Consider the following 24,606-nt stretch of genomic DNA (forward strand, 5'->3'; position numbering starts at 1 on the left):
TGTGTGTGTGTGTGTGTGTGTGTGTGTGTGTGTGTGTGTGTGTGTGTGCGTGCGTGCATACGCATAAACTGGCAGGAGGACCCATCTCTTGGAGCAAATGTGGAGGTCAGGGAATGACTTCATGGACCCAGTGTTCCCGTTTACACGGGTGTGGGGTCTTGAACTAAGGTCACCAGACTTGTACAGCAATTGCTCTTAGCAGCTGAACGACCTCACCGGCCCCTTGTTTGTTTATTGCTCTGTAACCCAGGTTAGCCTCGAACTTGCAACCCTCCTGTCTCAATTTCCCAAATCCCGGGAGTCAGGCATATTTCACCACGCCCGGCTTCGAAGGGCTGTTTGAATAAGCCTAAATAAGGTGAATTGTTATGCAGCGGCAGTAGGGGAGCCGCACACGCTGCCAGCAGAAGAGACACCAGTACCAACCCTAATGTGGGAAAGCATAGGATGGTCCAGGGTTGCTGACGGGACTCAATGGCAATGGCTCAAGTGGGATGATGGGGAAGGATGTGTGGAGCAGCTTCGAAGAGCTCAGAAGTTCAGACTTTATTTCTAAGCTGGTGGCTTCTTCAAGTAGTAGGTGGTCTGCGGAAATAATACAGCCTGGGAAATGTGGGTGAGAGGAAGCTTGGCCATGGCAGGAAGTTACCAGCAGAGGGTACTATAGGAGAAGGTGGATCTGAGACTTTCCTGAGTTTAGTTTGCGTTTCATTTTTGTTTCTTAATTAAACTTATTTTCAACTGGTTTGTTGAAAAATAAAAGTTGTGCCAGTTAGAGGAGTACCATGTGATGTTTCAGTCCGTGCCTACAGCACGCATGTTTAAATCGGGTTAGCCTGTGTCTCTTCAAGTAGCTCTCATTGCTCTTGGTTTTCAGGGTCTTGTTCCTTCTGTTTGTTTGTTTGTTTAAGAGTCTTATATAGTCCAGGCTAGCCTAAAATTCGTATGTTGCTGAGGTTAACCTTGAAACTGATCTTCTTGCCTCTGATTCTCAAGGGCTAAGATTCAGGCTTTTACCTTTTCTTTATTGTGGAAACTTTAAATTCTTTTTTTTTTCTTTCTTTCTTCTTCTTCTTCTTTTTTTTTTTTTTGAGACAGGATTTCTCTGTGTGTCTCTGACTGTCCTGAAACTCACTACGTTGACCAGGCTGGCCTCAAACTCATGTAGATTCACCTGACTTTGCCTCCCAAGGGCTGGGACTAAAGGCATGTGCCACCGTGCCTGGCAACATTTTTCCTTCTAAAACTGCTGGGTGGCTCATGGTGGGATGGGGACCGCAGGCAGCAGGACAGGATGGCACAAAGTGACCTGATTCAGAAAGACAAGATCTAATACCACACCTGGGACGACTGCCTGGAAAATGAAATTCAGGATAGAAAAACAGAGACCAAGGCTGACTTTGATTTTAAGATCAACTAAGATGGTAGGAGAGAAAGGGACATGGACGTTCTGATGTATTGGTCGGGTGGCAGGCTCCGAAGAGTGTCTCTGGATGAGATCATCAGAGATCTCTAGTGTGTAGCTTGGTTTTTGTCAACCTGGCACAAGCTAGGGTCATCTGGGAAGAAGGACCCCTCCGTTGAGAAAATCCATCGATGAGATCGGCCCGTAGACAAGCCGGGGGGGGGGCATTTTCTTGTTTAATGATCGATGTGGAAGGTACAACCCCTCAGCAGCTCGGTCCTGAATTGTATTAGAAAGCAGACTGAGCAAGCGATGGGGAACAAGATAGTAGGCAATGCTCCTCTACGGCTTCTGCCTAGAGTCCCTGCCCTGACTTCCCTCGGTCCTGGAACTCACTTTGTTCACCAGACTGGCCTCAAATTCAGAACCCACCCCCCCTACTTTTGCCTCCCAGGTGCCCCAACACTGCCTGGCTTAAATCTCATTTTTTGATTAATTTATTTCTTTACGAGTTTTAACTTTTTTACCTTACTTATTCTCTCTCTCTCTCTCTCTCTCTCTCTCTCTCTCTCTCTCTCTCTCTCTCTGTGTGTGTGTGTGTGTGCGTGCGTGTGTGTGTGTCAGGGGTGATGCACATGTATGCGATAGAGTGGCGGTCACAGGACAACACGCAAGAGTTGGTTCTCTTATTCCACCATGTGGGTTTCAGGATCAAACTCGGGTTTTTCAGCTTGTTGGAAAGTCCCTTTACTGGCTGAGCCATCTCATTGACTCAGTTTATTTATTCAGAAATAAATATTTTAAAAGATTTGTGTCTTTTACTTTTATATGTGTGGATGGATCGTTTGCCTGAATGTCTGTCTGCTCACCACATGCATGCAGTGCCCATAGGGACCAGAAGGGGGCATTGTATCCTCGGGAAATGGAGTTACAGATGGTCGTGAGCTGCCACATGAGAGCTGGGAATTGAGCCTGTGCGCCGGACAAGGGCAGTAAGTGCTGCTGTTGAACTCTCTCTCCAGTCCCATGGGTTTTGGACTTGTTTGATTTTGGAGATGTGTAGCCTAGGTTTGACTAGACATTGTGCAGCCTAGGCTGCCTCTAGATCCCCGACTTAGCTTTTCTGGTGCCAAGGCACCCGCATTCCACCATTTATTTGCATAATTACTTATGTATTCAAGAAAGTTTCACAGTCGCCCAGACTGCCCTGAGCCCACAGCAGTTTTTCTGTTTCAGCCTCTTGTGTGCTGGGATTACAAGCATGAGCTCTCAGGCCCGGTCTGCGGCTTTCCTTTGAAGAAGGGTTCCTTCTGGCTTTGGACAGCTCTGAGAAGAGTCACGGCATGGGCTGTGAACAGGGGACAGTCGGGTCCCTCATTAGTGACCTCGGACTCCACAGCTCCGTGACAAAGAGCAAGAATAAAGTGCCGTTAGTTCCGGAAGCAAAGCAGAAATAGACCGGCTAACTTCTATGCTCTGTGCTTTGGTACTAATACTTCTTACCAGTTGTTTCCCAAAGGGACAGTCGGGTGTGAGAGTTTAGCCATTGCAACAGCGTGTCCTCAGGCCACCTCCTTCTTCAGGCTCTAGGTGTCAGCCACACACAGTCTTTCTCTCTCTTAAGGTCATGAGAGTTTGTGAGAAAACGACCCCTCCTAACCACTTTCTTCCTTGTTAAAGGGGTCAATTTCTTCTTATTTTCAGCAAGAAAACGATGAGCACTGTCTTTCAGATACTGGAAGTAGGGCTATACTAAAGTAAGAACTTGATAAATATTCAAAAAGAGGTGTGTGTATAAGACAGCGGTACATGTCAGGGGCTAGATTAAGGCTCATGAGTCTCACGGAACAGATCTGGAAGTGCTGAAATTAAAGCAGGTCTCTTAAAAAAAATCAGTTATGACATTAATTCAAAAACACAAGGACCCTAAGACCAGAAGATCCCTAGGCCAGCCTGGGCTACATAATGAGACCCTATCTCAAGCCACCACCACCAAAGAGGAGAAAAGCATAAGTCTTGTTTCTTTCCAAGCGAAGGAAACCAAAAGGCTGACAGTTCGCTACAGTGTCCTGAGAAAGTTCAGTGTAAGCCAGTGACAATCTGCTGGCCCACAAGCAGATCCCATGCTTGCTTTTTGACCTCTAATAAGACATTTCTTTGAGCCTTGGCCTAATATTTTAAAACTCTTAAAATACAAGTTTTGGGGAGGGGTTAGTTCCTTCAATCCCAGCACTCAGGAGGCAGAGGTGTAGATCACTATGAGTTCAAGGCCAGCCTTATTTACCTAGTGAGTTCTAGGCTAGTCGTAGAGAGACCCTGACTCAAAATTAAACAATAACAAGTTGGCTTTGTCTATCTAAATTTTTAATGGGGAAGGAAAAAAGAGACATTATTCAGAAAAGTTGCAAACCACTATTTAAATGCAACAAGGAAAGGAAAAAGTACAAAGATAAATGTGGATCAAAGTTATAGCTTAAGTGATCAAAATGTAAGGGATTTCAATTAATTTTTCACAATTTTTTCTCAACATATTACACCAAGACTTTTATTCCTTTCTTGTGTTTAATATTAGTTGCTTGAGAACCTGACATATACAGTTTTTATACCACAAAAATGTCAGCACAGCAGCCTAGAGACATATAAATTAAAGTCCCTTTGAGGAAAGGAGGTTCCTTTCCTAGCTTTCATATTTTCCCATCAATAAATAGCTGCAAGCCCCTCATAGATTCCAAGTACTAAAGAAATGGAAATACTAGTCTTTAACAAGCCTCCCTTTCTCCTTTGGTGACACACCGTGTACCCCCAACGTTTCTTTGCACTTATAATTTCTTTCTCTCCCAACCTTCTCAGGCCGGGGAACTGGAGCGTCCAGACCACTGTTCATCCGCACTCACTTCAGACGGGAGGGCTCTCAGACCCACCGCGTGCTTGTCTGCAACCGCATCCTAACTAGAACTACCAGACATTACTGAAAGAACTCGTGTCTGGGGAGCAGAAAGATTTTATCCTTTGATGTTGAACTCTGAGCAGAAGTCTTAAGACTGGATTGTTTAATAATGAATCCATCAAGTTTTCCCTTCTTGCTTTCGAAGGTTGTCAAGAAAGGCCAGAGACAGTTCACACCACTTTATTTTCGCCTGACTCGGTCCTCACTCTCTCCCATGGAGGTCTATGCTATATATTCCAAACCTTGTCTATTCTTTTTGTTGAAAATGATTTACTCCCCCCCCCCGGCTTTTTTTTTTTTTTTTTTGGCTGAGGCCTTCAATCTGCTATATCTTGAACCAACAGAGAACAGAGAGAGAAGGGGTTGAGATCTTAACCTTTGAAACCTCTCGATACTTGCTGAGCTGGGTGGTCAAGGGGCAGATGGGAGAGGAGCTGCTGGGAGGACTTTGCCCCATCCGGGAAAGCTCTTCGAGATAGCTTAGCCAACCCCATCCTAAAGGGTTTTAGTTTTTATCTCCCTAAAATACTCAAGTATTTTAGAACATTTTCCCGAAAGTGAAGCCAGATTTGTGTAGCTACTGGTCAGACTGGGAAAGTAGGTTCTTTGTCTTATTGAGACAGAATCTCACTGTGTAGCTCTGGCTGGCCTAGAACTCAATATGTAGACTCAGGCTGGCCCTGAACTCACAGAGATCCACCTGCCTCTGCATCCCAAGTGCTGGGATTAAAGGTGTGTGCCACCATGCCCTTTGGAATTTTATTTTTGAAACTTATTTTAAAGCAAATAATTGTGTGTGTGTATGTGTATGTTAAAAAAAAAAACTTTAGTTTTTCACCATTGTCTGTAATATTATTTCATGTTGTTTTTCCAAAGTACTTTACAGTTAGAAATAGACACTGTTCTTGAGGTAAAGCAACAGTTTTAAATTAAATTCTTCAGGGAAGTGGAGGCACAATGTACTGGAAGGATGCTCATCTCTGTCAGTAAACCTGCTCCGTAATCAGCGAGGGGCTTGCAATTCTCCCATCTGAAGGTCAAATAATTTATAGGTGAGTTAAGTATTAGTAGTTATGGGAGCAAATCAGAGTCCTCCTTATCATGCTTCAGATGAACCTTGCATCTTCTTGATGATATTATTTACCTTTCATGATAGTCCCTAAAAGAAACTCTTCAGCCTTAAATCCTTCCATGCTGCCACTATCAAAGCCCCTCCCCACCCCCACCCCCGCCCCAATTGCAGGAAACAGCTTGATGATGCTATTCTTACAGCCTTCTCGACCTTGTCCTCAAATGATCCACACCTCACGGGCCAGTTTTTTTCTGAAGGCATCAAAAGCCTGCAAAACCGTGGCATTACAGAGCTCAGAAAAGCTGTGCGACCTGATGCAGCCTTGACCAGTGACTTCTCCCTGCGGCCGACCCTTCCCCCTCGCTTCCACCAGGAGGAAAAAGATAGAAATGTTTTAAACCATTTTCTCCGTGATCTTTGCGGGGGGGGGGCACACTAATATTTAAATAGAGGGGGGGGAGGAGATGCGGCTGAGGATGGCTAGGAGGAGGTGGGGGCGGAGCCTCTCGGCCGCAAATAATCACCAGCCGCCGCTGAAAGGGAAGGAAGGACATTCGCAAACGCAGCAGCCACTCTGCCGGCACCAAGCGATGGGGCTGTTTGAGGCTTGAGCGCCGAGCTCTGACCAGAGAAGGGCGAGAAGGGCCAACCACAGCAGGTGGAAATCCGATCCAGAGCCAAGGAGCGAGAAGAAAGTACCTGAGCACGGCTCGTCTCCACCCCTTCAGCTAGCGAGAACTACTTTTACCCTCCTCGTAAAAGAGAGACTGAGGGAAGGTGAAGGCGATCTGTTTATTAGAAGGGCTTCAGAGAATCCCGAACAGGGCAAGCCGCCGCCCGGTACACAGCCGAGCAGAGCCATCCTGGGCTTCTGAAGATAAACCCTTTCGGGAGAATTCCAGCTGGAGTCGCTGGTACAGTTCTATTTTTATATTTAAATATATATGCTCTTTGCCTCCCCTTTTTTGTTTGTTTGTTTGGTTGGTTGGTTGGTTTTGGGGATTTTTTTATTTATTTTTATTTTTTGGTTTTTTTTTTTTCGAGAAAGGGTTTCTCTGTAGCTTTGGAGCCTGTCCTGGAACTAGCTCTTGTAGACCAGGCTGGGCTCGAACTCAGAGATCCGCCCGCCTCTGCCTCCTGAGTGCCGGTCACCTCCCTTTTAAAAACACTGCCCTTTCTGGTAGCAGGAGTGACACGTGTCAGTACAGAGTGGGAATATTTGCTGCTCTCTCTCATTTGCTGTCACTTTTAGAGGTTAGGAGCGCTCTCTGTTTCTGAAACGGGCGTTTTAATTGGGAACTCTTTTTCCACGTAACTATACATTTACACGCACAAGAAGCGTTTAGAAAGAGACAGCTCCTTTTAGCTGGTGGAGATCCGAACCCTACGGATAAAGATGGAAAAGGGGGCCCGACACCGAAACAACCCTGCGAAGAACCCCCCGGGTGGGAGCAGCTCAGACACCAGCCCTCGGGCCGAGACTGATTCGGGAAGCGGTGGTGTGGCCCTGAAGAAAGAGATCGGATTGGTCAGCGCCTGTGGGATCATTGTAGGTGAGTCCAGGTCCTGTAGGACCCCAGCACCATCCCATCCCCTCTCCCGGGGTCCTCGTGGGACATTAACCCCTCCATGGCTTTGCTTTATCTAAGACCTGTGTTGACCCCCACCTGCGCTGGCCAAGTCACTGGTCAAGAGCTCTGGGAGAGTGATGTCTGTCATACATCGCCTCAGCCAAGCCAGGCAGAGCGGTGCTTTCCTCAGAACAGAACAAAAAGAGTTCAGGAACCAGACTGGCCCTGCGTCCCAAGCATTGCCTGGGAATTTGTTTAAAGTGTAACAAATTCTTTCCGGCTCGTCCCTAGGCAGTTCCGATCCAGGAGATCCTAATTCAGGCTGAGACTAGATTTTTAACTAGCGTTTAGCAGCCACCCACAGCGGGCTGTGCACCCGCTTCGGAAGCATATTTAGTATTCTGTTGTCTTACGTTATGAAGCTCTGCGGCCGGCATGTCATGCAAAGAGCAAAAACAGTAATAACACTGCTCTGACTCTGTAGGCTGGTCCCTCCGATGTAGCCCTTGTACAACAGATGCCACAAGGCTGTTCTTCCTGTCTCATAGATGAGGAAAATATGGAAGGGGAACCGGCTGGTTGGACTATGTTCTGCTCTAAGTGGAGTTTGCCGTTTCTCTGGTTGCCTAGTGGGAGGCACCTGTGCACTAACGCCCACAGAAGACCCTGCGAGGGTCTCGGAAGGGATTGGGAGTACCTAGAGTGTGGGTTAGAGAAGGAACTGAGGAGGGAAGTGTGTGTTCCTGCGTGAAAGCTCTTCAGAAGAGCCTGGGCTGTTCTGAGAGTGCTGGTCTAGGCTCTCTTCCCAACAGCTCTTGTGCAAGGCACGGGCTTCCAGAGACAACTCCATGCCTTCACAGACATTCTTGTCTTTGTAAGGAAGCCCAGGAGCTGAGCACTGGGTAGTGGCTCGTCACTGTCTTCCTCCTCCAAAGATGGGGCTTTAGGCTGCTGTCTTTGGCAGAGGGCCTCTTCCCAGGGAGAGGTCCTCTCAGCCTCAGAGGTGCTGCTGCTGTCTCTCCTGGAGTTCCTGTGCGCTGTGTACTTGTCTTGAAGGTGTACAGTGTCTTGCTGCCCGTGAGTTAGTTTCTCTGGATGGCACATGGCACAGTGTTCCACAAACCACTCAGGGACATTTGGCTTCAGAGCAAGAGTGACACTGGAGAGCATCCTTGAAGTCAAATAAAATCACTGCAGTATTTAGATAATCCTCTTCACCTCTCCACCCCGACTTCAGTGACCGTGTTCTCTCCAACCCCTTTTCAAAACGGACTGTTACCTAATTACTCTAAGAATTCGCAGTTATAAAAAACAATGTTGTGTGGGAACAGTTCCATAAACAATTAGTCACGGTTTTTCTTGTTATATTTTATGTTTCTTTTACTTTCCTTTATCTGAATTGCTCTGAAAAAAAATATAAATTCAACCTGGTACTCAATCTGTATAGCACATACAATTTAAGATCTATAAATAGGCCAGAGGCTGTTACGTCTTTCATCGATTTGACTGATAGGATTAGCATTCCCCGCCCCCCCTTGGGAAGTGTCTGATTCATACACAGATGTTCACACACACTCACACACACACTCACAACCTTTTTCTTCCAGATTCTGCTTTGCTTACCCATTTCCCAATATATAGAGTTTTTCATAGATGGAGAATATTTTCCTATATAATAAGGTTTGGGGTGTGTGTGTGTTTTAACTTTTTTCTAATTTTTTTTAAGTATTTTTTTCTAATGAGCATGTTCAGGTATAATAAGTACCATTTCAGGGTGGATATTACTGCTCTATCCACAGCCCAATGTGTGACTCTTTAGTGAGAGAGGAAAGAGCTCCTCCTGATGACAAGAAGATTGACAAATCTGGCCCAAATACTCCAGGTGATTTTAGGGAAGTCAGGATGTCTTTCTAGAGTGTTAGAATCATTTTGCCTTCACTCAAGATAAGCTGAGAAAGAGTTTTCTTCTTAAGGATGACATGGGACAAAATCTTTTCTCTGTTCCCCCAAGTGAAGAGAAGGTGGTTTTTGTCCTCTTCTGGATGGGTTTCCAAGTGGGAGATAACAATTCAGTTGTTTTCAAGGCCAAGTGCAAACATAAGAGATTGTATTTTCCATTCCCTGTAATCCGGTGCTCAGTATTACCACAGGTGGAAGAAAGATAATTGAAGTGATTTGAAAAGACACAGGAAGGACTGGGGAGATGGCTCCGTGGCTAAGAGCACTTGTTGCTCTTCCAAGAGGACCCAGGTTCAGTTCTCAGCAACCACATGGTGGCTCACAACCATCTGTAACTCCAGGTACAGGACACCTGACACCCCTTTCTGACCCCCATGGGTGTCATGAAAGCTGGCAAAACGTATGCACACAAAACAAATAAACCTAAAACAGGTTTATTGTTTGTTTTAGAATACACACTGCTCTTGCAGAGGACTTGGGTTTCGTTCCCTGTACCACATTGGACATCTAACAGCCCCTGTAATCCCGGTTCCACAGGATCCAACATCCTCTTCTAGCACCCAAGGGCATCGGGCATGAATGCAGTGCATATGGCTTCATGCCTGCAGCCAACCACATGAAATAGAAATAAATAATTTTAGTTTATTATTTTGTGTGTATAGGTGCTTTGCTCGCATGTATATTTCACACATCTGTGGTGTCTATGGAGGCCATAAGAGGGGATTGGAGTTACTGATAGTTGTGAGTCACCATGTAGTGCTGAGAACTGAACCCAGGTCCTCTGGAAGAGCAACCAATGCTCTGAAACTCTGAGCTATCATCTCTCCAGTCCCCAAATAAATCTCTTTAAAAGAGAAGTGAGTAATAACCAGGTGGTGGAGGCTTACAACTTTAACCCCAGCACTCAGGAGAAAGAGGCAGGCGGATCTGTGTGAGTTCGAGGCCAGCCTGGTTTACAGAGTGAGTTCCAGGACAGCCAGGACTGTTACACAGAGAAACCCTATCTCAAAAAAAAACCAGAAAGAAAAGGAAAGAACCAAGTAATTTCCTAAGTGAATCAGATTCTGTGTGGGAGAGCAGCATGCGCCTTGGATCTGTTTCACATCCTGCTAGTTTTTAAAAGAATAAGTTAAAATATGTTTCATATAAGCTCATAAAACTTTATCCACAGTCACCACAGATGACTAGAAGTAACAGTTACGATGGGATGTAAGATGGACCAATAGAGAGCCATGCTCTAAAGTTGTTTATGGTCAGCTCAGGGTGATGAGATCCTTGTCCTTTAAGAGGGGAGCACCAACAATTAACAGTGGTGTAGTTCTGCGGCATCTGGGGTAAAAGCAGGTGAAGGGGGCAGTGTAAGAGGAGAGAAGGCCTCTTGGACGATGTGGGGGAGGGGTAGTGAAGGCGATTCTTGGAGATTTTGTAAATAAAGGAATTTTGACACAGTTGTTTTCTTGCTGCTTGGCTGAAGACTGTCTGCTTGGAATGTTTTCCCGACTCAGGAGTGGGTTGGGAGGAAGGACTTCAGGGATGGAAACAGAGATTTCAAGTAATGGCTTAGTCTGTGATCCCTTGTGGAGAGTTTGGGGCTAGGTGAGGACCAGAGGGCAGGAGAGGAGAGAAGTCCCGTTCAGCTCTGAATCCTCAGTGCAGCAGAGTGTCTAGTAGTAAACAGTCACTCGGGTGACTTGAAATGAGTTGACTCAGGAAGATAGCTGGGAGGAAACACTTGCAGGCTGTCTCAGCAGTGCGTCTTTGTCTATCGTTCACAAGGCCCCAGGTTCAATCCCCAGTCCTTGCAGGCTGTCTCAACAGTGTGTCTTTGTCTATCGTGCACAAGGCCCCAGGTTCAATCCCCAGTCCCCCAGCCCAAAAGCATTTGTCTAAACCAGACATGGTAGCCCTTGACAGTGATCTCTATACTTCAGAGGTTAAGGAAATAGGGTCATGAGTTCAAGGGCAGTCTAGCTATGCATCAAAATTCTATCTCAAAAAAACAACCAAAAACCGTGAGCAATGGACATTTACCTAAAAGACTGCTGGGAGCCTAGCTTGGTGAATTGTTAAGCTAGGATTAATTTCAACCACCTGGATAGTTGTTGCTTTTCAGTTTTTCTGGTTGTTGCCAGTGGTGGCCCTAAGAGATCTAACACTGAGCCACACTTTATCCTGGTCCTGTCAGGCTATTGCCTTCAGGTGTATGCTGGTCAAGGGCCCTCGTGGTGGCAGGTGCACTGTGGATGTAAATTCCCCCTAAACCTAGAAGGGTGTGGGAACAGAAAAAGCGATTTGCTGATGATATCAAAACTCTCATTGACAGCCATTATTCAGTACACGCGCGATGCCAGGCACTCAGTATCTGTTCGTCCCTCACAATAACCTCCATGTGCCCGGCACGCATTATCTCTTCTCATAGATAAGGAAATGAAGGTTCAGAGGGATAAGCAGTCTGCCAAAGGTCATACAAAGAAAAATTTTGGAGCTTCAAACTCTTAAGCATTATTATCTCTTCTTTATTTTCTCATGTGTGTGTGCGTGTGTGCATGTTGTGCGTATGTGTATGTGTGTGCATGTGTGTGTGCGTGTGTGCATGTGTGTGTGCGTGTGTGCATGTTGTGCGTATGTGTGTGTGTGTACTACTCATGTGTATGCAGGTTGAGAACAACTTGGGGAAAATAGTTCTCTAATGCTACTCTCTGAGTCCTGGATATTGTACTCGGGTCATCAGGCTGGGTGACGGTACAATCCCCCCACAGAGCAGTCTCGCCAGCTCTGTTTCTATTACTATACATCAAATGGGCGTTTTCCTTGAAAACCTCAGCAGGGGTCCTTATTTGTATAGATAAAGCGTCATTGCTGCATTCCTATAGAGGAAAGTTCTAGTGTAAGGGATGCAGGGTGCAGCTGAGGGTGCCTCTGCTACCGTTACAGGAACTCCAAGGATGCTCAGTCTGAGGCAGCTGTCCAACACAGGTCATGTTCTCATTAATTCCCTTCCTGGCCATGTGAGGGATGGGTCTACAGAGTTCCCTAATATCTAGGTAGCTTTATACCAGTGGTGTATTCAGGTACTTAGCTGGAAGAGGTGGGAGTTAGGCCTAAAATCAAACAAGCCAGCCACAGAGTCTAAGAAAAGTGTGTTTGTAATGTTTTCAGCATACTGTGTGCTCATAAGGGATACTTGCTGCGACAATACCAGACTTAGGTTTAGCTGCAGCACTGACTCCCCACGGGTTCTTACTATGCAGCTGATACCATCTTTAAATTTGCCACATAGCTGATCTAACTCAAACAATGCTTCTGCCGTAGCCTCCCAAGTTCTGGGGTTATAGGCATGTGCCACCACAACTAGCTAGTGTTTATTTACTTGTTTGTTTGTGTTTGGTGATAGTGGAAATACATACATACATGCATGCATAAATACATACATGCAAATGTGTTTCTGTGTGTGGACATGTGCATGCCAGTGCCTTCAGAGCCAGAAGAGAGTATCAGACAGCTTGGAGCTGGAGCTGTGAGCCACCCAACATGAGTGCTAGGAACAGAATTCTGGTTCTGTGAAAGAGCAGTGTGCACTCTTACACGGCTAATCCAGCCTCTTTGTTTGGAGGGGACAAAGTTCCACTACGTCTGTCTAGTTGAACTAGAAATCACTTGGTGATTGAGGGTAGCCTCCAACTTTAGACATGTGCCACCATCCAATAACTTTTTTGAGGCAGGGTCTCTCTAATTCAGGATGTCCTTGTAACTATGTAGCCCAGGCTAGCCACACACTAGTAGCAGTCTTATGACTACAGCCTCTCAAGCGCTGAGATTTCAGATGCAAAGCACACATCTGACTTCTGTTTGTTTGGTTGCTTGTTTTTGAGGCAGGATATGTAGTATAGGTTGACCTAGGGTTAACTTCCTTTCTCAGCCTGCTAAAGGCTGGGATTAAAGTTACATGCCACCATACCCAGCTAGAACAGAATGGTTGTTTATTGAGCTCTTACTAAATGCCAATTACTGTGCTGTACGGTCTTTGCAGATATTATCTTATCTAATCCTGTCAACAATCTTTGGAAGTATATGTTATAGCTACTTTAAATATGGGAAACTGGAGTCATGGAGGTAACTTGCTGAGGACCACACAGCTGGTAGCTGAAATGTCTGAGTCCAAAACCATTTCTAACAATCCAGAGAGAGGGGAGGAGAGCTGGCTCGTGCCAGGTGGTCCTGGAGAGGGTCATGGAGGAGGGCTGCCCTGGGAGTGGGATCTGGAGAAACCATGGGTGGGCGACACTGGAAGCCTTTTCAAAATAGGAGTATCCGAGCCGAGTGTGTCAGCTCACACCTGTTGGCTCAGTGCTTGGAAGGCTGAGGCAGAAGGATGCTAAATTCAAGGCCAGCCTGAACTACACAAGTGAAGCTGGGGGGAGAGAGAGAGAGATCTAGAGAGAAAGCAAATGTGTGTGAGCGAGGGGGAGGGGTGTAGTGGACTCCGCCCCTTCAGAAGAGTTTACAGTTTAGCCTCTAATGGCACAGATTAGTGTCTGATTCCAGAACCATTTCTTGAACGTTAACTAGAGGGAGCAAGTCTGAAAATGTACTTCTTAAATTTATGTTCTATTTTTAAAGAAGCCAGGGGACTATTAGGATTTGGTTCATTCAGGATGGAGATATGTTAAAACTGTCATTGTTCTCAAAGAGAATCTGGGACAGAAGCCAGTTTAAAAGCATTTCAAAACAAACACATCTTGGTGAGTAGGAAAAGGTATAGCCAGCAGTATACTAGTCAGGAGTACCATCCCGCGAATGTGTTCTGCTTACCATGTGCAGAGTGCCCGGCAAGACCTTCAAGGAACCTTGCGCAGTTGGCACCAGGATAAAAATAAAGATTTCATGTAGGTAAATGAGCAGCTGATAGCAGAGATGGATGCCCACCTGGGTCCTCGAGCAATGCAGACATGCTCCCAGCATGGAGTACTAGGTGGCTGGGGCCAGGCATCCTGTTGCATGCTTCCTGCCTGCAGGAACTAGAGAGCTCAAGGGCAGTTTGTTTGAACTTGCAGCTCTCTGGCACAAATATGTTCCCTCTAAGGGCAGAGCTGTGCAGAATAAGGGACTAGCAGGAAATACTAGGAAAGAACCGTAGTACCCAGTAAAGATTTTTAAAAGTACCTAAACCGGGACTGATTGCCTGAAATCCCAGCCCTTGGGAGGTAGAAGCAGGAAAGCGGTTACACTTCAGAGCCAGCCTGGTTCACATCATAGTAAATTTCAGAGCGCTTGGGACTATTTAGTAAGACCCTGTCTCCAAAAACAAAACAAAACAAACGACACTAAGTAGCAGACCTAAGAGCCCGTTTCATTTCAGCATTGGTGACATAGCAGACATAAAAACACTGTGAGCAAATCAAATGACTTGGTCAGGGAGATGGCGCCACACACACAGGCCAGACCTTCTCTTAAGGCTACTGAGGTTTCTGCTTTCCTGGCAGGGCTAAGCCAGCAATCTGTTCCCAACTCAACCAAAAAAAAAAAAAAAAAAAAAAAAAAAAAAAAAAAAAAAAAAAAAAAAGCTTCAGGAATTTCTGTTGTTCTTCATGTTTTCTTGTTGTTACTGTGGGATGATGGGCAAGATCTCAAAATGCAGCCAGAAGCAGGCTGTTCCAGGAAAAGATTCTGATCTACAGAAAACAAGGACCATTTGGGAGCCCCGGGGAGCTAGAAACTGCTCTCTTCTGACCCTTGAACCCAGGACCTGCTCTGCCCTATACAAGTACTCTCCAACTGAGCTGTAGCCACTGGCTCCCTTCTCTGAGTTTTAATTCCCTGATGCGCTACATCTTATTGGCCTCCCAGAGCATGCCAACAGAGAGCAGTCTTCACCACGCCCATCTCCGGGGACACCTGGCGATGGCAGCATGCAGGCTGGAGCCCAGGGCTGCTAGGCATAGATGGGGGCTGCTCAGGGTTTTAACTGTGATTGTGCATGATTAGGCCTTGTGCTGAGCACGGGGGAGTTTCATTTCTAGGAAGCAAAATCATCTCACAAGTCTATTCTGAGCTGTGTTATTTATAGAAGGGTTGAAGTTAGAGTTGAAAAGCTTTATCGATCGCCTCGTCCCTCATCCTTTGTCATGCTCACTGGTGTTCCCATTGGTTTGCTTTAAATATCTTCTTCAGCATCAGCGTCGGTGACATCACTGCTGGGCCGACGGTCTCATAGCGTGCCTGCAGATGGATCAGATCTCAGGCAGAGCTGTCCATTGTTAAAGCTGGTGCAGCAGCCGGAGCGAGCACTTCTCGTCTGTGTGCCTGGGAAGGTGCTCGCTCACACGTGGATACAAACGCTGCAGCTGCTTCTCCACAGTACAGGTGTGGGGTATGGTTAGCAAGAAATAACACACGAACTTCAGGCTGCTTCAAGGAGGCATTTGGGAGCCAGGCATGGAGGCTCGTACCTGTCATCCTAGCACTTGGGAGGCTGGGCAGTAGGGTTGCCACAAGAGTATAAAGCCAGCCTGGACTATATGGCAAGACCCTGTCTCAAAATTAAAATATTTTAAAGAAAGTTTTAAAAAGTCTTTTAGGCCCAGGCTCTGAAAATAGGAAGCTTAAGCCAAAAATTTCCAGGATTTGGATGAGTGTGTTGTAGACCTTCAAAGAACATCAGAGATACAGCGGGAAAGGATGGGCTTTAGAGATGGTCTGGAATTAGCAAAATGCTTCTCTGTGCATGATGTGTGTGTGTACTGGTGTGTGTGTGTGTGTGACTCCGTGTGAACACAAGTGCATTCACGAGTGTGACTAGGGGCATGTGCATGCCACGATACCTATGTGGAGGTCCGAGGACAACCTTGGATGTCAGGTGTCTCTCCGTTGCTTGCCACTGTATATACCAGGCTAGTTGGTCCTTCTGACTTCTGGGGATTTTCTTGGCTCCACTTTCCCTCTCCGCACTAAGATTGGTACAGACACGTGGCTTTACATAGTTCTGGGTATTTGAACACAGGTCTTCGTGGTGTTGTGGCAAGTATTCTAACCACCAAGCCATCTCTTCCACCCCCTATATACAACCTTTGTAACCTTTTTTGTCCCTAAGTGGTAGGGGATGTGAAACAGGGCCTCATGTATTCCAGCTGGCCTCAAAGATACTATGTAATTCTGACCATCCTGCCTCTGCCTCCCCAGGGTTGGGATTACAAGTGGTGACTATGGTGCCTGGCTTATGTGGTACTGGAAACCAAACTTAAAATTTTGTGTTTGCTGGATAAGCACTCTACCACCTGAGCTACAACCTCAGTCTTATTGTTGTTGTTGTCATTTTAAAATGACAACAGGTTTATTTAGCTGTAAAGTGGAAGTTTCTTTCCATCTTTTATTTTGTTTATTGTGCCCATGCTGCCTTGGATTTACTAAGTAGCCAAAGCTGGCCTTGAACTCCTGATCCTTCTCCTTCTGCCTCTCAGTTGCGGGGTTTACACATGTGTGCCACGGAGCCTGGCCTAGTGGAGGTTCCTTGCAGAGTGCTAAGGCAAAGCTGTGCTCTGGTCTGTGTTCAGGGAAAGGCTTTGCTCTCTCCTTGGGCTCATCTTTTACCACCCCACTTGAGTCCTCACCCCAACCCACATCCACCATTCACTAACGCTAGTTCAGAAATGTGGGGTTTAGGGGTTCATTGGTCTGGGCCAGCTCGGCTCGGGCTGTGGCTACTTAGCAGCCAGCCAGTTGCCCCTTTTTTTTCTTTGTGAATTTGAATGGCTTCCACAGAGGTGTGAGTATCATCCTCTTTTCTTCACGAAGCTTTTCTTTTGCTTTGCTTTTTCTTCTCCTTTTATGTCTTAAAGAAATCTTTTTTAAAAAAAATGTATGTGTGTGTTGCCTACAGATGGGTGCTGAGACTTGAACCTGGGTCTTCTGCAAGAACATGGCTCTTAACCACTGATCCAACTCTCCAGCCCCATGCTTTTGAATTTTTGTTTGTTTTGAGTCTCGTTCACTTTTTGCCATTGAAGGCTGGCCTGGAACTTGAAATCCTTCGGCCTTTGTTTTTCCTAGGTTGCCATCCATTCTAATATATCATTATAATCAAAATAACACAACTTCTGTTCAGCTTGATGTGTTAACTCTTGTTTTCACCTGAACATCTTCATTCAATCCTTTCTGTTTCGAGACAAAACATTGCTATGTAGCCCTGGCTAGCCAGGAACTCACTGTGTGGAGGAGACTGACCTTTGCCTTCCTAGAACTGGAGTTACAGCTGTGGCCACCATACTTGGCCTCTTCACTCTTCCCTACCCCTCTCTTGGGGTGAGACAGAGTTTCTCTGTGTAGCCCTAGCTATTCTAGAACTCACACTGTAAACCAGCCTGGCCTCAAACTCAGAGATGCACCTGGCTCTACCTCCTGGGTGCTGGTATTAAAGCATGTACCACCATGTCCGGGCTTCATTCTGTTCTTGAGAGCAGAAGTTGATAAGTTGATCTCACTTTCACATTCCTACAGATTTAGCATGTCATATGTACTTAGAGTGTTTGCTAACTATTAGCAGCCAGTCAATCTTAAAACAAAAAAATCAACAGGAGATTGAAAACTCTGTGGTAAAACCTTGCCCAGCATGCACAGGGCCATGGACTTAGCCTCCACTGCTGGGGAGAAGTTATTTGATACTGTTGAGCTGTAGGTAGTTAAGATAGCTCAGCATGGTGGCCCACACATCTGATCCAAACGCTTAGGATGCAGAGCGGGCGGATCTCTGTGAGTTTGAGGCCAGCCTGGTCTACAGAGTGAGTTACTGGACCACCAAGGCTATATATTGAGACCCTGTCAAACAAACAAAAACAAAAAAGGAAGTGAAGACAGGAACTTAAGGTCATCCTTGGCCATAGATTGAGTTCAAGGCTTGGGTAGCGTTAGAGTCTGTCTCATAAAAATAGTTAAGATAAGGCTGGCAAGATACCCCAGTGGGTAAAGGCGCCTGCCCTCAAGTCTGACAACCTGAGTTCGATCCCCAAACTCACACGTTAGAAGGGAAGAACCACCTCCTGGAGGTCATCCTCTGCCTTCAGCATGTGCCCCACGGCAAATGCACAGCAATATATGTACATACACATTGTTGCCTCTTGGGCCAGATCTTTCTTTGTTCTGGGAGGCTCACTAGTCACTGTGGGATCCTTAGCAGCACCGTTGGCCTTTATACCCTAAGTTCCAGGAGTACCCTTACCCCAGTGTGAAGACTAAATGTGACTCCAGACATTACCAGTTGTTTTCTGGAGGTAGGAGCGAAATTGTCCCTGATTGAAACCCACCAAGGAAGGCAGAGAATGCTGCAGGTAGTGCGTGGGTCCCTGATAGGAACCAGTGGGGGTTCGGCTCTGTAGCCCCTAGGGCCATAATTCTTGTCTTTCAGTAATTGGTGGGTGGTGATTGGCCCCATCTAGTTCATTAAAGGGCCATGTATGAACAAGTACTTCCCAATTACCTTTCAAGGCAAACATGTAGAGAGTGGGCGATCAATAAATACTTCTTGAGATGCAATTACCTGCTGCCCGGCCCTCTGCAGCCTCGACAAATTATACCTGGACAAGCAGACAGCTGAATCAGAGGATGCTTCGTGGTCTTGGCTGTACAGTGCTGTTTAGTAGCCAAACCGCCAAAACCAATCTACTGCATTCATCTCAGGCTGGACGCTGTCTCTACTGATATAAATACTAGTGATTATTGTTATTTTAGCATTTCATGAATTAGAGAATGTCTTACATAGATGTAAGCTGCCTTGATCCCCACAGCGGGGCAGGTAGGGAAAGAACTGTTACTCCCAGTGTGAACATGAAGGAAATGAATCTTAGAAAAACTGGAGTCTCGTGGCCTGTGAGTGGGGAGGGCTGTGGCTCCTCCAACCCCGAGTCTGCCGGCCTCTGTAGTAAGGAATCCAGAACAGCAGCGGCTGGGATACTGTCCGCATTTCTAATCTTTGTTATGCAACCGAAAAGGGCCTGTATCAGAGTCTTGGCCTGCTCCCACTCCCACAGAAGCTGTCTGTACAGTCCTGATAGGAATGTGTGTACAGGGCTCACTGTGTGTGTGTGAGAGAGGATCAAAGCCTGACCCCACTTCCACACCATTCCCCAGGTCCTAAAGTGCTGGTGTTCTCTTCCTCCCCACCCACTGGAGAAGTACAAATCACGTTCCCTTCAGCTTTCTCTGCAGTCATAGCATTGGCCTCAGCCTCTGTCTAATACCCTGCAGGAAGCTGTGGCTGAACTTGAAGACTGGCATGAGTAAGGTCTTTGGATCTAAGTCTTCTGGACATTACAAGTCTGTAATTTCTCTTCTTAGAAAATTCTTTGAAGGCTACGACATTCTAGTATGAACAAGCCTCGGTGTGAGTAATGCCATAATGGGGGTCACATGGGTGTTGGCACCCGGAAGGGGGAGTTAGTGATTATTCACAGCAAATGTGGATATTCTCAGTTCTGGCAGTTTTCCTATGAAGACTTGCGCACTGACACAACTTGGCCTCTTTCTTAATGAAACAGTTTGCATGGTTTTTCTTTGACAGAACAAGTCAAGCTAAGCCTCATTGTCCAGGCATCCTAAACTGCAGCTTTTACTAAAGATCTGCCGATGATTGCTGTGTTAACGAGTGTGGGTGGAAGCAGGATTAAAACCCTGACCTCAGGCACTTTGGCACTACCAGACAGGCATGTGTGCATCACATTCTTCTTTGGTTTTGTTTTGTTTTGTCTCGTTTTTTTGAGACAGGATTCCCAGATGTATCTGTGTATCCCTGGCTGTCCTAGAACTCACTTTGTAGACCAGGCTGACCTTGAACTCAAAGATCCACTTGTCTCTGCCTCTGAAGTGCTGGGGTCAAAGGTGTGCACTACCATGCCCAACATGCATCACATTTTTGAATGACCTTCTAGACCAGCAGTTCTGTGGATCAAGACCCCTTTGAGGGTCGAATGACCCTTTCACAGGGGTTTCCTAAGACCATTAGAAAACACGGATATGATTCATAACAATAGCAAAATTACGGTTATGAAGTAGCAATGAAAGCAGTTTTGTGGTTGGGGGTTATCACCATAATCCCCCAACAAGAGGAACTGTGTTAAAGGGTCACAGCATGAGGAAGGTTGAAAACCACTGTTTTAGACAATGGGTCTAAGAGTAAAACAAGGGAGGAAAGTAAAATCCCCACAGAAGTCAACTTCCTTCCTCTATATCAAGAAAGACTCAAACCAAGGTGGAAAAGCTCTTTTCTAGTTCTCCTGTCTGGAGCCTCCTAAAGGCCCCGAGGCCACACTGTGCAGAGTGCTGCTGCCGGAGGAGAAGCAGCGTAGAGTCTGGAGGACACCCTGGACCTGACGTTCAATGACTCAGCTTCTCCACCAGCCCGAGCTGCTTACAAAACATTTGACTTTGACAGAGTCACTTTCTCTCTCTCTTTCTGAGCCTCCATTTTTACAATAATAAATAAGAATGGTCATCTCAGGAAGACCAGATATTAGTGTTTTTAAGAAAGCAATTCTGAGAGTCAAGGTACTTAGCACATGTCCTTAAATCACCACTACAGATGATAGAACTGAACCAAGGGGAGGAAGTCTAATCTGCCTTCTAGCTCTCTATAAGACCAACTCCCAGTGGCTGCCCAATGGAGCGTGTAAGGATGGTCCTAACATATGTAGGAAAGTCCTATTTTCACAAGTACTTGAAGCAGGGTCAGAAGATATAGCTTCAACCCAGACATTACTAAGTCAGTGGTGAGGTGAGGCCTCTCTAAGTCTTTTCTGTGCCTCCAGTCAGCTCCCAATTAATGACACTGAGACTTCCTACTAATTATGAAAGCTCTGCCTATAGCTCAGACTTATTCCTAACTAGCTCTTTTTTTCCTGTCTCTACTCCATTTTATTGTGACTTATTTTTAGGTGTGTGTGTGGGGGGGAGGTCTCGCTATGTAGTTCAGATTAGCCTTATAGTCCAGGCTATCTCCGCATCTCTAGAGTGCTAAGATTACAGGGTGTGCCTCCATTTACAGTTTAAGTGATGTGGGAGATCAAACCCAGAGATTTAGCCACACTAGACAAGTATCCTACAAATGGAGCTATATCCCAGCCCTCCTAACTAACTCTTATAACGTAAATTAACCCATTTATATGAATCTATGTTCTATCACATAGCTTTACCTCTCTTCCATCTTGTACCTCCTGTTTCCTCTCTGTGCCTCCTGGCTTCCTTCCTGCCTAGATTCCTCCTCCTCTTTCTTTCTCTCCCAGAAAATCCTACCTATCTTTCCTGCCTAGCTATTGGTTGTTCAGCTTTTTCATTACACCAATTACAGCAATACAACAGCAATACACCTTCACACAGTGTACAAATATCCCACAACATTTCCCCCCTTTTGTCTAAATAAAAAGGAAATAGTTTAACTCTAACATAGTAAAACTATATACAATAAAAACAAGTATCAGGTAAGAATTACATTCACAATGTCCAGTTCATTTGTATTTGGCAAATTCAGAGAAAGTACTGTATTATCTATCCTATCTTAGGGAGTCCAAAGTTTTATACCTGAACCATTTTCTATCATAACTTGTATTATCATCTAAAAAAGATCTTTTTAGGCCTTAAAACATCCTTTTTAGACAAACAATTTAAGCTTTTATGTTTCTCAACCTTATAAACTTTGCATCGCTTATGTAAGCTTCTTTTCTGAATTTGGTAACAAGGAAAACTGTAACTATTACTATCTTGTCTTCAACCCCATCAAAGACCCAAGAAGGATATACTATTATCTGAGTAAACTGGAAGTGCCAAGCAAGCAACTTCCAAATCTATAGCAATGACAGAAATAGCTGACCACCTGGACAGTTACTCAAGATTCCGCTGCACCATTGGGGCATCCATCTTCAGCCTACAGACCTAGAATATCTGAAAGATTTTTTGTGAACCAGGAAGTTTTTGGAAAGACTGTCCTACATGGTCTTGGTGAAGTTTGTCACTCGCCTTCTTCTGTGTCCTGTCTGTCCAATTTGGACAGCATACTGTCAGCGATCAAGACAAGGACAGTTGGGTTTTTTTTTGTTTTTTGGGTTTTTTTTTTTTTTTGCCAAGTGGCTAACTTTACTACAATAAAAGCAAACTCCATATGGAGGTTCTTTGATGCCCATCATTCTTTTTGAAGTAAATTGGTGCTGCCAGGAGTAGATGTGTCAACTATCAAGAAAGGCCCTATGCTATCAAACATCCTAAAGACCCTGTTCTGTATGTCTCTGAAGAGTTTGAAGATGATCTATCTATTTAAAATATATCTCCGGGACAGGCACCAAAAACTTCAGAGAAACCCTGTCTCAAAAATCAAATATATATATATATATATATATATATTTGATCTTGAAAACATACCTAACATGATTATAAGTTTGATTGTTATAGATGACTATATTTTTTTTCATTTTTTGAGACAGGGTTTCTTTGTGAAATAGTTCTCTCTGGAACTTGTAGACCAGGCTGTCTTCAAACTCACAGAGATCCTCCTTGCCTCTGTCTCCTGAGTGTTGGGATTAAAGGCATGTACCACCACTGCCCAGCTAGACGACTATTAATGTGTATTTTTTATTATCATAAATAGCTTTTAAGAACTAAAACTTTACATTATATTTTTAAGTGAGCTAGCTGTATAGATACAATACCTTAAACAAGAGTAGAAATATATGTATATATATATATACAGTATAACAAAAATAACCTTAAATTTGTATCAATATACAAAAATCCATACCAATGTAAAATATTTGAGACTAGTGGTTGTTCAAAAGTAAACTCAACAATCTACCCTTTTAAACCCATCATTTCTGTTCTATATCCTTCCTTTTTTTCCTTCAGAAAGAAATTCCTGATTCTAATCTCCTTCATTTAGTTTTTTTCTTGACCATGACTAATAATAACTTGTAACCAATCCCTCTAAAGGATGACAAACATTTATAACCCACAAAATGACCAAAAACCACCCACCCTACCATTGTGTTCTCTAGACTTCTCCTGTCGTCTATAGACAATGGCATCTTTAGGGGACCCTGAAAAATTGAGGTAATGGTCAAGTCCTGGGAGAGCTAGCTGCATTTTTTGTTTAAGCTCTGTGTGATGGGAAAGTATAGAGCTTATCTGAAATCTTGACTGAAGTAGTCAGTGAGACTGGACCATATCAGCAAGGAGATTTGAAGTTGTTCTGCTTTTTTGTTTATATTTTGTTTTTCTAGACAAGGTTTCTCTGTAGCTTTGGAGCTTATTCTGGAGCTAGCTCTTGTAGACCAGGCTAGCCTCAAACTCAGAGATCCACCTGCCTCTGCCTCCCGAGTGCTGGGGTTAAAGGTGTGTGCCACCCCAGAATTTTGAGGAAACTGTAGCAGAGGCATTTTGAAGCTAGATAACCTGGGCTACTTGTCTATATTGGTGTCTGGTTTTTTTGTTCTGAAAATACACAAAATTTTGAAGGTAACATATGTATCTGTATTAACACAAATATAGAATGTGAGGAGTGTATAAATCAGCTAAAGATGTTTTTGTTTTATGATTGAATAGGTAAAGGCATTTGTCAACTTTATAAGTTTATTTAGACCATATAACCAAACCTCCATCCATGCCATATAAAAGGATGGCATGTAATAATAAATCATGAAGATTCTGTAGCCAACAAGATTGTTCATGTCTCTGTCCCCAGGCAGAGGGGTCAGCATATATGTCACCTGTCTTGTAGTTTGTTGTTGTTGTTGTTGTTGTTTTCCTTTATGTCTGTAGCCAAGATTTTCAGGAGGTCTCCCCAGTCAAATTGATCTTTATTAATTTTGAAGAGAACTATAATTTTTTTGTTTCCTTTGGAAACATAACCTCTCCCCCAATACAACATATTTTCTGACTACCATTTTGAAGTTAAGGCATTCTTAAAATATATAGGTTGGTTTAATTTAATAGCTTCCAAAATACAATGCCTCTTAACAACAATTGTTTTTTTATATATTATCATTTAATAACAAAACCCACAAAACACCATACAGGATCCATGCTGTGCATTTCCCATCTTTATATGGCTTATTCTTTTTATATTGCTTTGTTGCATAGTTGGGACTCTTAAAGGAGTCCCGCCTCTACACTGTGAGAAGTGGACTCTCTGTATGGGCCCCATGTTGGGAACCATTTGTAATGGGTCTTTTTTCTGTCCCACCAGCCAGCTCTCAAATAATGACATGAAGATTTGTTATTAGTTATGAAAGCTCAGCCTATAGCTTAGGCTTGTTCCTACCTAGCTTTTATAACTTAATTAGCCCATTTATATTAATCTGTATTCTATTGTGTGGTGTTACCTCTCTGCCATCTTATACCTCCTGTTTCCTTTCTATGTCTCCTGGCTTCCCTGTGTGCCTCAATTCCTCCTCTTCTTTCTTTTCTCCCCCAAAATCCCACCTATACCTCCTGCCTAGCTATTGGCCATTCAGCTTTTTATTATACCAATCACAGCAAAACACCTTCACACAGTATCCAAATATCCCACAACACCTTCTGGGTCTCTGTTTTTTCATCTGTAAAATGGGGATAATAATACCTCACTTGTTTCCTCTGAGAAATAATTAGTCCACAGACCCCCTCAAAGATTAGCTAGTGCTGT

The 24,606-nt window shown here is 44.6% G+C and overlaps 1 protein-coding gene across 2 annotated transcripts in view; it reads left to right on the forward strand.

The window, feature by feature from the left end:
* Nucleotides 1-5,963: 5,963 nt before the first annotated feature.
* Slc7a8 (solute carrier family 7 member 8) overlaps nt 5,964-24,606 on the forward strand; it is a 57,901-nt gene continuing 39,258 nt past the window's right edge. Inside the window, exons 1-2 of one of the 2 annotated variants that reach the window (XM_005370475.3) lie at nt 5,964-6,338; nt 6,761-6,977. In XM_005370475.3, the coding sequence (XP_005370532.1) occupies nt 6,821-6,977 (157 nt within the window). In that variant the 5' untranslated portion in view covers nt 5,964-6,338; nt 6,761-6,820. The remainder of the gene's footprint in view (nt 6,339-6,760; nt 6,978-24,606) is intronic. The other variant, XM_026777670.1, reaches the window with a different exon arrangement.

The sequence above is a fragment of the Microtus ochrogaster genome, unplaced genomic scaffold (assembly GCF_000317375.1).
Source record: "Microtus ochrogaster isolate Prairie Vole_2 unplaced genomic scaffold, MicOch1.0 UNK80, whole genome shotgun sequence".
In the NCBI taxonomy this organism is placed as follows: Eukaryota; Metazoa; Chordata; class Mammalia; order Rodentia; family Cricetidae; genus Microtus; species Microtus ochrogaster.